This window comes from Balaenoptera borealis, assembly GCF_965194805.1.
Source record: "Balaenoptera borealis genome assembly, chromosome: 11".
Classification (NCBI taxonomy): domain Eukaryota; kingdom Metazoa; phylum Chordata; class Mammalia; order Artiodactyla; family Balaenopteridae; genus Balaenoptera; species Balaenoptera borealis.
The window spans coordinates 73626180-73639572 of record NC_138868.1 but is presented as its reverse complement, the minus strand read 5'-3'; the positions used below and the strand labels follow the sequence as shown (position 1 = coordinate 73639572).

Genomic DNA, 13393 nt, shown 5'->3' with positions numbered 1-13393 from the left:
AGTTGTAATTCCTGTTACAAGTGTCTCATGTTAGGAAATAACCTGGCAGTTTGCACATTGAAATGTTAATAGAGATTTCTGCTTGGTGGGATTATGGTGATTTCTATTTTCCTTGCAGTGCTCTTTTAAAAAGATTTTCTGAATTTTTAAAAATATTGAGCAAATATTACTTTTCTTGGAAAATAAAATTACTTCCATTAAAAGCTGAAAAATCCCACAAAGCTCATGTAATATTTCATTCTTTGCTTCAGAGACTTGGCCATGGAGACAAGAACCATGCAGATGCAGACAGATCACCTGTTTTTCTTCAGTTTATTGACTGTGTCTGGCAAATGACAAGACAGGTAATTTATCTGGGATATCCATTCTTACATCTCTCTTTTAAGCTGTCCAGTCAGAGTTGGATTTGATCACTGATTATCTTACATTTCATGTAAAATGGAAATTCTTGTAAGTTTTCTAGGTACTAGAACCATTACCTATTATTACATTATGAATTAAGTTAAAGGATATTATTTGGAGGTAGTATTAAACACCTGACAATTTGATTCCATTAGCATTTCAATGCATGGCATTGATAATAACCCCTGAGAGGTTTCCTCTTTTGTTTTGGACAAATAGTGTTAAATAATGGCTTTATATTCACCCAGAAACTCATCTGTACGTTGCTAAAGGAGGTAAAGAAATGAAATAGGCTAGGTAACTCAAGCGAAATGAAATCCTGTTTTAAGCACTTTTGATGGAAAAATGTATTTAGATGGAAATTATGGCAAGGTATGTATGTAATAGATTCAGTTCTTTTTGTTTTTAGGTATGGAGAGAGAGAGAGAGATTATGTTTTTTTAGACTTAATCCGTCAACATTCTAGCAAATGATTTGAAATATTACTGTAAATAGATTTAGTCTTTTGGAAAGATACCAGAGGAGATTGAAAAACACCTGATTTATTATGGGATCACTTCACTAATGAGGCAAGGAATTGGTGTCTTAAAAATGTTTAACTCAGGAAAAATAATCTCAGAACCCAAAAGTTAGATACAGTTCATTGGTGTATCATTTAATTTTTTTGTTTTCAGTTAATTATTTATCCAAGAGTTTTATTAGACCTCACACAACTGGGAGCCTGGTTGGTTTTTCATTAGACTGCCACAGGAATATAAAGTAGGGCAGTTGCTGGCTCTGCTTGGCTTTAGGATTGTGTTCTAGCTTCAATAAAATACTCTTTATTTCATTAAGAGAAAAATGGTGATCCTCAAGTGAAATACATTAATTACATATCGAATATTTTTCCCCCATAAGCATTTCAATTTGGGTGGATTTGTTTTGAAACCTGCTGTCTTAAATGAAGTGTTGTAATAGATATGACTACCGTTTGTTGAGGCTGGTATTTTAACACATGTGATGCAAATGTGTATACAATTCAGTTTTGTTCTACAAATTAGGCCCTTGGCATGTTGGGGGGAAGGGAGATACAACATGCTTATTAGTTTAATAATGTTTACTGCTTCTTGGAGTAGGTTTGAATTTTTCCTTTGGAACTGCCTTTGAGATAGTGTTCGATATATTAGCTATTACAAAGCCTTATCAATCCTTTTTTTTTCTTTTTTTTTGGGGGGTGTTTGACCAAAAACAATAGGACCTACTTTTGACCATTATCAATCTTTAAGTAATATTTGACAATGTTGGCAAAAATCAAATATGCCATATCAAGGGACTACAGAAGTCATCATTGATGGTTAAGTGTACTGCCTTCTGGGAAACATACCTTGAAGGGAGCAATGTGTGTGAACTATTAGTTCTGGTATATTTGTTAGAAAAACAAAATCAGTCACATTTACCAATTGTTCACATAGAAGAGTACATGACAAATGCATTTCTTTCTTAGTAGTTGTGTTAACTTTTTATATGCTGTATATCTAAAAGCAATTTAACTCTAATTTTGAGCTTAAGTTAATAAATAATGTAATACCAGTTTAATCTTGTGTTTCATTGATAGAACTTAAAACACCCCTATAGTTGTGAGTCTTTATTGTAAATGTCTGCTTATATTTTTCTGTATGATATTTTCTTCCTGAGCATTGAATGTGTTAGATAGTCATAATGTTTATTGGCAATCATCAGTTTTATGAATAATTGAATGTGCAGAGATTTAAATAGCAAATTTGTTAAAATGGGACCAGTAATGTAATTAGCCAGATTCTACATCTCCTTCTGCCCTCATCCTCATCCCCTCAGTCCTGGGATCAGGAAGCAGTTGATAAAGGGCCCTTTAGATTTTAAACATGTAAGGAGGCAAAATATTCCTCCTCTGCTCAGAATTTTAAAAACAATAGCAGCAGTTAGTACTCTATTTAAATAATGCTCTAAAATAATGCTATTTTAGTTTTGTTGTGAGGAAATGCTCACTGATTAAGCCATCTTCTCATAACTGAGATAATAGTTTTGCCACAAAGATGAAAGACTAATCATAGGCTTAGCTCCTTTGGCTTGCTATGTAATAAAATGAGTCAGGGTGCATTCATGGTTGGCTAATAAATAAGGCTGTTAAGAGCGTGTAACAGTACAGGAGATGGGGGGACTTCGCTGGTGACGCAGTGGTTGAGTCCGCCTGCCAATGCAGGGGACACGGGTTCGATCTCTGGTCCAGGAAGATGCCACATGCCATGGACTAAGCCTGTGTGCCACAACTACTGAGCCCGCGTGCCACTACTGAAGCCTGTGCGCCTAGAGCCCGTGCTCCGCAATAAGAGAAGCCACTGCAATGAGAAGCCCACGCACTGCAATGAAGAGTAGCCCCAGCTTGCTGCAACTAGAGAAAGCCCGCACGCAGCAACGAAGACCCAATGCAGCCAAAAATAAATAAGTAAAAAATTAAAAAAAAAAAAACAGTACAGGAGATGGGATTTGTTCTGTAAATGAATGAATGGGATTTGACAGTTTCTTACAATTGATTGGCTTTATGTTGGCATGTGCTTTATTACCTGCTTCATTTGCTTCACAGCCACAAAAATTATTATTCAAGAATGAATTGTTCGAGAAGATACATTGTTTGAGAAGATAAATTTGCCACGTTACCGTGCTTATAAATTTAGGAAACTTCAAGGCAAAGTTGTTTTCTTCCCTGTGCCTTTTGCATGCAGTTCATACTGTTTTCCTCCACTATGGGGTAGGGATCATTCTAAGAAAAATTTGGCACCAATATTTATTTCCCAAATCCACAATCCAAATATTCATGGAATTCCTTTTCACAGTCCTATAAATGGTACAGTCCTACATAGAAGCTTTCAAATAATTCTTGAAACATTAGGTGGATAGGATTATACTAAATCCCTTACCCTCCTTCCTGGGATCTGTAATTGGTCCTTGATACAGTCCCCCAAAGTTGTATTGTTTGTGTAATAGCAAGATATCCAGTCAAGCACTTGTCCTAGGTTAAAGAGACAGTGAATTTTCTTTTTTTAGAAAGAGGCTGCCAAAGTACTGGATTACAAGATATCCTGGTTTGAGTGCATGTTCCTTGAAAAGATAAGTAGGTTGGCTTTTAAATGATCTGCATGTCTGCCTTGGAATTTATTTTTGTGCATTGCTGACATTTTCTGGAGACGTTGATTTTTTTGGTGTAATTCCTAAAAACAAAACTATGTTGTTGAAAATTTAAAGAAACATTTTACTATGTTGCTTATGGTCTTTTTTGGCAGAGAAAGACAAGTCAGAATTTATTAGGCTCAAGTTGAGGGTTAACTGATATAAACGGATGCAGAAACATCAAGATCAGACCATTCAAACTCTTACTGTACAAGAAAAGGAGATATTAGGAAAAATTATCTCAGAAAATAATTTTGAACAGAAGACCAAGCAGATAATACCATAATGGCTTAGAAATATATAGTCTTGAATATTGTTTAGCCTAATTTTAAGAAGTATTACAAAGGATCTTGCCAGTATACAGGGATGAATATGCTTGAGAAAATTTCTTAATAATTTTGTGCGTTTGTGGTGTTTGATTTTGCAGTTTCCTACAGCATTTGAATTCAATGAATATTTTCTCATTACCATTTTGGACCACCTATATAGCTGTTTGTTTGGAACATTCCTCTGTAACAGTGAACAGCAGAGAGGAAAAGAGGTAAAACATGAGCCCTGACCCTCCCCCCTGTATCCCTAATATGTGCTTTCTCTACTAGAGTGCATCCTCTGATGGATTTCAGCTGAACAGTTGTTCTTTTGGATGATTCCTTTAGCTGTATTTTATTTTATATGCTGTAGTATGCTTCTTTCCATACATCTGAACCTGATCTATTTTAAAGCACCTCTGTCACAAGGCTGAACATGCTAGCCAGCTGTCGGTTGAGTTTATGGGTAGGAAGCAGTGTCTCCTAAAGAGAACTGAAGTATGTGGAGTCTTAGGAGTGCCCATGTACCTGTTACTCCCTGCAGGATGGAAAACCATCAAAACAGGTGCAGAAAAATATAATTAGCAAAAAAAAAAATGTATTTGAATGAATGGACAGCTCACTTCCCCAAATATATTCTGCATATGTATGAGCCATTTTAGTTTTTTTTTTAATTGTAAAATAATACCATAAAACATTCGAATACTGAAAAGATATTAAGTAGAAAGTTAAAATTTGTTACCCCACTTCCCCAGAGTTACCACTTTTAAGTGGTTGATATTATTTAGAAGAAACCTTGTAAGGATTACATTTCAAGTTGTCTTCCTCAAAATACATCTATCCTATGTATGAAATTCTAAATTATCTTGATTAGTGTCTCCCTCTGCTTCAATTTTCATTCTAAAAAATGTGGCTATAAAATAGTTTCTTCATGCTTTTCTATAAAGCCTAGTGGCAAAGAATGCTTGCTCTGGGGCCAGGCTGCCTGGGTTCAAATCTTGGATCTTTGACTTACTGTGTGAAGTTGGGCAAGTTAATTTAGGCTTCTGTAAAGTAGGGATAATAGTACTTATTTACTTAAGTACTTAATACTGCTTACTGTTGTGAGGATTACATAAAATAAACCATACAAAACACTATAATAACTGCCATGTAGTAAGTGCTTCCTAGACTAGAAATTCCTTGACGACTGATATTAAATTTTTTAATTCACCGTTACATCTTCAGTATGTAGCATGCAGTAAATATTTCCGTGCATAGTAGGCAACCAAGAATTTATTGAATGTCTCATAAACAGTTGACATTTGTATATAAAGCTATGCATTTACTTACCATATGACCTGGTAATCACACTACTGGGTATTTATCCTAGAGAAATAGAAACTTTTGTTCCCACAAAATTCTGATTTTCTTCCCACAAATGTTCATACCAGTGAACATTTATTTACAGTGGCTGAAAACTGAAAACAACCTAAATGCCCTTCACCTGTGGTATTTCTATATGATGTACTACTACGCAGCAATAAAAGAAACAATTATTGGTACAAAAAAAGAGAATTTCTTGCATGTTAGGTAATTAATAGATAACTTCCAAAGATACTTTCATATTTTGAGAGCCTCAAATAGGATTCACTGTATCTTTAAAAAAAGAAATGTTTTTAAAACTGAGCTATAATTTGCATTCCATAAAATTTCACTCTTTTAAAGTGTATAATTTAGTGGGTTTTAGCATCTCTAGAGTTGTATAGCCATCACCACCATTAATTTAAGAACACTGAAAAGAAACCTCATACCTATTAGTAGTTGCTCCCCATTCTTCTCTCCTCTCAGACCCTGGCAAACACTAATCTGTCTCTTGATTTGCCTCTTCTGGGCATTTCATATAAATGAAATCAGTCAGAGTGTGGCCTTTGTGTTTGGCTTCTTTCACTTAACATAATGTTTTCAAGGTTCAATTTGTAGTGTGTATCAGTACTTCATTCCTTTTTATGACTGAATAATCAATTGTATTGATATACTGCATTTTATCCATTTATCAGTTGATGGTCTTTTGGGTTGTTTCTACTTTTTGGCTACTATGACTGACGCTACTTTGAACATTTGTGTACTGGGTTGTGTGTGCATGTGTTTTCACTTCTCTTGGGTATATACCTAAGAGTGGAATTGCTGGTATGGTAACTCTGTTTAACTTTTTGCGGAACTGCACAGTTTTCCAATACCCTCTAATTTTAATCTAAGTGGGGCTGTCACCACAGTGTTGTGAGTTCTCTCTCCCTCTGAAACAATTTAAATGAGCACAGTATACCTCTTTACAAATTCCATCTAAAGTATAATTAGCTTATGTAATGGAGAATCTTTTTCCTTCTTATAGAATCTTCCCAAAAGGACTGTGTCATTGTGGTCTTACATAAATAGTCAGCTGGAGGACTTCACTAATCCTCTCTATGGGAGCTATTCCAATCATGTCCTTTATCCAGTAGCCAGCATGCGCCACCTAGAGCTCTGGGTGGGATACTACGTAAGGTGGAATCCACGGATGAAGCCACAGGTATATGCCCTGCAATATACAATGAGAGTTTTTTCCATGCAGTTGTATGAATTACATTCGTCCCCTTTAAAGCATCTAGAAAAATTATCTGTGCATATTTAAAGCTTTCACTTTTTCCTGTTAACAGTTTTAATTGTATAGTAGAAAAAGCACTACATAGGGATAATCAGTACACTTGGTTCTTATCATGACTCGCTTGTTTGGCCTTGGACAAGTCACTTCTGTTTTGTCTTTTTTCCCCTCTTCTATAAAATGAGGGTGCTGGACTAGAGGTCTTGTCTTAATAGGCTGGAGAAAATAGCTTTAGGAAAGTTAAAAGCCTAACAAAATTCTGGTTGATTTTTTAAAATGTTATGGAATATTTACTGCTTAGAACTACTGTTTAAAAGACTAAAAAGTCTGCAACTAAATGACAGGAAATCTTTGAGTATTGGCTTTTAGATTACACTGTTACTTAATTATTTGTTGTATTTGTCTAAGTACCAGTTTCAGGGTACTCTGTGGAAACACTTGGGGGCACTAGGGAAGCCAGTGAAAAGAGCAGTGGTGTCAGAGGAGTCCCTGAAGTTAATTTTCACTGATGTTCTGGAAAGGTGGGTGTGGTCCCCATAGCTGAAAACACACACATTGCAGCATTTAGGGAAGGAGCTCTATACTGGAATGACTTGACTTTGGGTTTGTTTAGGATTGCCAAGTTAAATAATTTTAGGGTGTGCTGCTCTTGTAGGAGCCCATTCACAGCAGATATAAAGAACTTCTTGCTAAACGAGCAGAGCTTCAGAAGAAAGTAGAGGAACTACAGAGAGAAATTTCCAACCGATCAACCTCATCCTCGGAGAGAGCTGGTTCTCCTGCACAGTGTGTCACTCCTGTACAGACTGTTGTGTGAGAGGACTACTGGATGGGGCCATCGGTCATCGCCATGAACTCTGATTACAACGGCAGCTTCATGAGGAGAAAGTTTCTGAATACAGAACCCATCTGTGAGAGAACTTAAGTCACTTTATTTATTTTAAATCTCTCTAGGATGAGTTTAGAACTGTAGCAGTGCAGGTGGTTTAAGTGAAATAACCCCACATGTAATTACATGATTATGACACTAATCTTATAAGTCACCCAAAGAATATTACAATGCTTCAGTCCTGGATCCACAGTGGGAACAAGTTTCTGAGTTTAAAAGGAAAATGCTGTCTCAGAAATTTTGGTGTATGGTAAAAACACAAACTACTTCAGAAATACACTTCTTGATGGACGAGCACTCATTGCACAGAAGGAGGAGCACCAGTTTTCAAACCAAACCAGTACTGACATTTCATGGCATTATACATACTGGGCCTCAGTGTCATAATCAAGATCATTTGATGCTCCTTTCCCCATCATGGGTTTTTCCTTTTTGTAGTAAGTGATTTACTTTCACCATTCAAAACTCGTGTTTTTCATGTAATAAGGCAAAGTCTTGAGGATATTATGGTGTAGTAATAGTTGAAAATTATTGCTGTCATTATTTATGTACTTAATTTAAGATGTATTAGATAGCTGTTCCAAAATGATGCCTTACAGATGTGCTTGGGAGGAGGATGGAGAGGAGAAAGTGGTAGCCGTCCAGGATTTCAAAGAATTCCACATCCTTCAGATTAGTTTCCATTTGCACAATTACTAGAAACATCATGAAACATATTTAAAAAACTCATTATCTGCCCTACTTTATTTTAGTTACATTTTTTTTGAACACAGAGAAGTTAACTGGCAAATTTTGAGGCAGTATTTAGAAGTTTAGTAGGATTGACTTTTTTCTGAAGTCTGTATAAATAGCATATGGTGAGAAGTACTGTGCTCAAATTTTACATGAAATATTTTACTATTACTTTCCTTTGCAAATTCTGTGATTCCACTGAATGAGTAAGTCTACCAAAGAATTTATTGCATGTAAAAATGTATTACAGTCTCAATGCCAGTAAAGGAAATCCTGCTTCACTTTTTGGCTGCTACAGTAAGAATTCAGCGCTGGTATAAACACTTGACTCCCTGGTGTCTATTTTACTCTGTATAAGAGCCATATGTTATGTACTGTAACACAAAGGAGCTTCTTGTCCCTTGGGTCTTTAATTAAAAGAAAATTTCAACTGACTTTTAAACTTTGTCCTTGTTCTAAGTTGTTTGCCTTAAGTTTCTTTTGCAGAAATGTTATTTGGAATTTTTTGAGGAAAGGGGTGTTTCATAGCAGCTGTTCTAAGAGAAATGTTCAGTTTGATCAGATAAATCAAATACTAAAAATCAGTGTTTTTTCACTTGTTAACTCACTAGTCTGAACCTTTTGCCCTGCCCTTCGTTTTGCAATGAGTAAGTATAATTTCCGTTATTAGTATATCCAGTATTAGCAAAATTGGTACCAAAATGATTCGATCATTGAAATTTGTTACAAGAAAATTTATAACAGTATTTAAGTGACCAGTCTGTCAGTATTAAAGCTAAGTTTTCTATTCCAAATATTTTATAAATCCATTCTCTCTGTGCATTCTACCATTTCCCTCCCTTAAGCCTTTATCATCTTGGTCTGATGCCACATAAAAGAATGTAGATGATTGAAGAGGTTCAAGAATTTAAAACTTCTAGTCTTAATACCCTCATATTCACTTTAAATTCCATTCAAAGCAATCTAATTCCACTCAGAATCTAAATTCCATTCAGAGTAATCTAAGTGCAAATCTATCACTTCTCCTTTTAAAACTTTCCAGGGGTTTCCTTTTACCTTTTGCAGGAGTCTCCAAAGTGGAGTGCCTTTAAGATGATCCTTTAGTGAAGACATCAGCATCATGGTGGCACCAGTGCTTCCTTTTCTCTCCCTTTGACTTCTAACGAATCAGACATCCATAACTGGACACAAGTGCCTCTGCACAGCATACCAGGACACCTGAGAGAGAGTCATCCGTGTATCTGAAATTGGGTGAATGAAACCTCAAAGGAGGCTAGGGAGCCAAGGGAGATGTGGTGACACTGGCTGTGGCGGCAGCAGCAACCTGTCCAGCAGAGGAGGTGGGAAGTGAAAAGGGTAAGTGTAAGTCTACTCAGCTTGTGGGCTGCAGTTGGAGGGTCCCATTGCTTTTCAGCAACACCCCAGATTTCTGAGGAGAGATCTCCGTGACAGACCAGTAATGAGTAAAGGAACTGAAACAGTAATCAAAAAAATTCCAACACAGAAAACTACAGTACCAGATGGCTTCAGTGGTGAATTCTACCAAACATATAAAGAAGAATGAACACAATCTTTCTCCAGACACTTCTGAAGTATTAAGGAGGGAACTCTTCCAAAGTCATCTACAAGGTCAGCATTACATTGATACCAGAACCAAATGAGAATACAAGAAAACTACAGACCAATATCCCTGCTGAATATAGATGCAAAAACTCTCAACCAAATATTAGCAAACCAAATTCAAGGACACACAAATAGGATCATATACCATGACCAAAGTGGGATTGATCCCTTGTATGCAAGAATGATTTAACATATGCAAATCAATAAATGTAATAATATATCACATCAATAAAATGAAAGAAAAATTACATGATCATTTCAATAAATGCAGAAAAAGGATCTGACAAAATACAATATCCTTTCATAATAAAAACCTTTAACAGATTGGGTAAAAAAAGAATATACCTCAATATAATAAAGGCTGTGTACCATAAACCCACAGCTGTTAATGGAGAACAATTGAAAGTTTTTCCTCTAAGATAAAGAACAAGACAATGATGCCCCCTCTCACCACTCATATTCATTATAGTATTGGAATTCCTAGCTAGAGCAACTAGGCAAGAGAAAAAAAAGGCATCCAAATCAGAAAGGAAGAAGTAAAATGTCTCTATTTGTGATGATTTGGTTTAATATATAGATAATCCCAGAGTCAACCAAAACACTGTTGGGACTAAACAATTTCAGTAAAGTTGCAGGATACAAAATCATCATACATAAGTCAGTTGCATTCCTTTACACTAATGATGAAGCATCTGAAAACAAAATATTGATAAAACTATCCCACTCAAAATAGCATAAAAACAATATGCTACTGAGGAAAGGTTTAACCAAGGAAGTGAAAGATCTGTACAATGAAAACTATAAGACTGCTGAAAGAAATCAAAGAAGACACAAATGGAAAGACATCCTCTGTTCATGGATTGGAAGAATCCAATGGAGGACTTTCCTAGATGTCCTTACTACCCAAAGCTATCTACAGATTCTGTGCAGTTCCCATCAAAGTGCCAAAGGCATTCTTTTACAGACATAGAAGAAAGAATCCAAAAATTTTTGTGGAACCACAAAGAAGCCCCAAACAGCCAAAATAATCCTGAGAAAAAAGAACTAAGCTGTGGATATCATGTGTTCAGATATCAAACTATATTACAAAACCACAGTAATAAAAACATTATGGTACTGGCACAAAAATAGACACATTGACCAATGGAATAGAATAGAAAGCCCAGAATTAAATCCCAGTGGTCACCTAATATTTGACGAGGGAGCCAAGAACACCCAATGGGGAAAGGATAGTCTCTTCAACAAATGGTGCTGGGAAACCAGAGAAGAACACATGCAGAACAATGAAATTGGATGCCTATCTAACACCATTCACAAAAATTAACTTGAATAGTGATTAAGTGCTGTGAATAAAATAGGCTAATCTGATAGTAAATGAGGAGATGAGGGGGCAATTTTTGATAATGTAATCAAATAAGGCCTGCTTTGAATATATTAACACAAGTCATACATTAAAAAAAAACTTGAAATGGATCAAAGACTTAAAACATAAGACCTGACACCATAAAACTTCTAGAAGGGGAGAAGCTCCTTAATATTGGTCTTAGCAATGATTTTTTGGACCTGATGCCAAAAGCACAAACAACAAAAGCAAAAAACAAATGGGACTACATCAAGCTCAGAATTCTGCACAGCAAAAAGAGACAAAAAATGAAAGGATAATCTACTGAATGGGAGAAAAAATTTTGCACACCATATATTAAATGAGGGCTTAATGTCCAAAATATATGTAAACAATACATACAACTTAATAACAACAAAAAAACCCAATCCAATGAAAAAATGGGCATATCTAAATGGACATTTTTCCAAAGAGGACATCAGAATGGCCAACAGGTACATGAAAAGATGCTCAACATGCCTAATCTTCAGGGAAATGCAAATAAAAACCATAATAAGACACTTCATACCTGTTAGAATGGCTGTCACCAAGAAGTGACATAACGGGTGTTGGTGAGGATGTGGTGAAAAGGGAACCCTTACACAGTTGACACTTAACACAAGTTAGAACTGTGCAGGTCCACTTAGATTTTGTTTCAGTAAAATCTGAGGTTGGTTGAATCTGTGAATGCAGAAATGCTGTTGTTCAAGGGTCAACTGTACACTGTTGGTGGGAATGTAAACTGGCCCAACTAGTATGGAAAACAATATGGAGGCTCATCAAAAATTTCAAAATAGAGCTAACATACTTCCAGGTAAATACCCTAAGGAAAATAGAATTTCAAAGAGAATATATGCATTCCCAGGTTTACTGCAGCGTTATTCACAATAGCCAAGATATGGAAAGAACCTAAATGCCCATCAATAGATGAATGGATACAAATGATGTGGTATATATACACAATAGAATATTATTCAGCCACGAGAAAGGAGGATATCCTGCCATTTGCAACAACATGAAGGGAACTTGAGCACATTATACTGAGATAAGTCAGAGAAAAACAAAGACTGCATGATCTCATGTGTGGAATCTAAAATAGTCCAACTCAAAAAACAGTAAAATGGTGGTTACCAGGAGATGGAGCTTAGAGGGATAAGATCGATGTTAAGGGTACAAACTTGAAACAAGTAGCAAATAAGCCATAGAGATAATGTACAATATAATGAATATAGACAACAATATTATACTATAATTATATAATGTGATAAATATCACTACAGTGGCAATCATATTACAATATTTAAATGTATCAAGGTAACACACTGTACACCTTGAATTTATACAATGCTACATGTCAAATTTGTTCAATTAAAAAAAACCCTTATAATAAAGATGTTTCTAACACAGCTACTTGCAAGCTGTGTTCAGCACAGTGTCATTTCAGGGACTGGAAGTGATACCCACCCATTTTGTAATGCATGTAGTTAAGTATTTAAGAAGACATAATAAAGATACTTCCAACAAAGCTAGCTGAAGCTGTGTTCAGCAGTGTTATTTCAGTGCATGCAAATGATACCCATTCTGTAATGCATGTAATGAAGAAAAACACTTGTAATTAATAAAGGTGTTTCTAACAAATCTAAATCTAAAAAAAAAAAAAAGATAATCCATTGAGGTGTGGTGTGGAAGCCTGGGAGGGTGGTCTTAGCACTTTTTATATATTTACACAAAACTTTTGAGTGGAGAGTTCTATGTTTTATAACTTTATATTTATCTATGAATATTGGTTGCATAGGTGTACCTTTTCCTTTATGATCAGGGATATACAATTTAGAGGCCTGTGTGGTTAAGTCGAAGCCCCTGAGCCTCCTGTCACTTGTCTGCTTACCCTTCTATTCTCATCAGCATACCTCAACTTTTATGTACTAGTAATGCGCAACTAGTCCCAATTCTCCCGTATAAAGGGCAGATTCCTGCCTCCTTGCTTTTGTTCATTTTACCTTGTTGACCTGGAACTGTTCTCCCTGGTTATTCCTGTACTGTAGAGTTAAGGCATCATTTCCTCCTCCAGGAAATGATCCCTGTTCATCACTCCCTTCTCTGCCATGCCTCACCTCCCTCTGTGCCACCACCTCTGTGGTGCACACGCCACCACCACACTGTACCGAAACGTGTAATTCAGGTGTCTACAGCCTGCTTGTAAGCATACCTTGCTTACTAAGGACGAAAACTACATGTAAGCAGAAGTGTACATA

The 13393-nt window shown here is 36.0% G+C and overlaps 1 protein-coding gene across 13 annotated transcripts in view; it reads left to right on the top strand.

Moving 5' to 3' along the window:
• Nucleotides 1-8568, top strand: part of MTMR2 (myotubularin related protein 2) — a gene marked incomplete at its 5' end in the record, with an annotated part of 107549 nt that extends 98981 nt beyond the window's left edge. For 12 of the 13 annotated variants that reach the window (XM_082339928.1, XM_082339931.1, XM_082339930.1 and 9 more), the window contains 4 exons: nucleotides 252-344; nucleotides 4013-4126; nucleotides 6265-6441; nucleotides 7169-8568. In XM_082339928.1, coding sequence (XP_082196054.1) covers nucleotides 252-344; nucleotides 4013-4126; nucleotides 6265-6441; nucleotides 7169-7330 — 546 coding nt within the window. In that variant the 3' untranslated portion in view covers nucleotides 7331-8568. Of the gene's footprint in view, nucleotides 1-251; nucleotides 345-3462; nucleotides 3530-4012; nucleotides 4127-6264; nucleotides 6442-7168 lie in introns of those variants that run through there. The other variant, XR_014231117.1, reaches the window with a different exon arrangement.
• Nucleotides 8569-13393: the final 4825 nt, after the last annotated feature.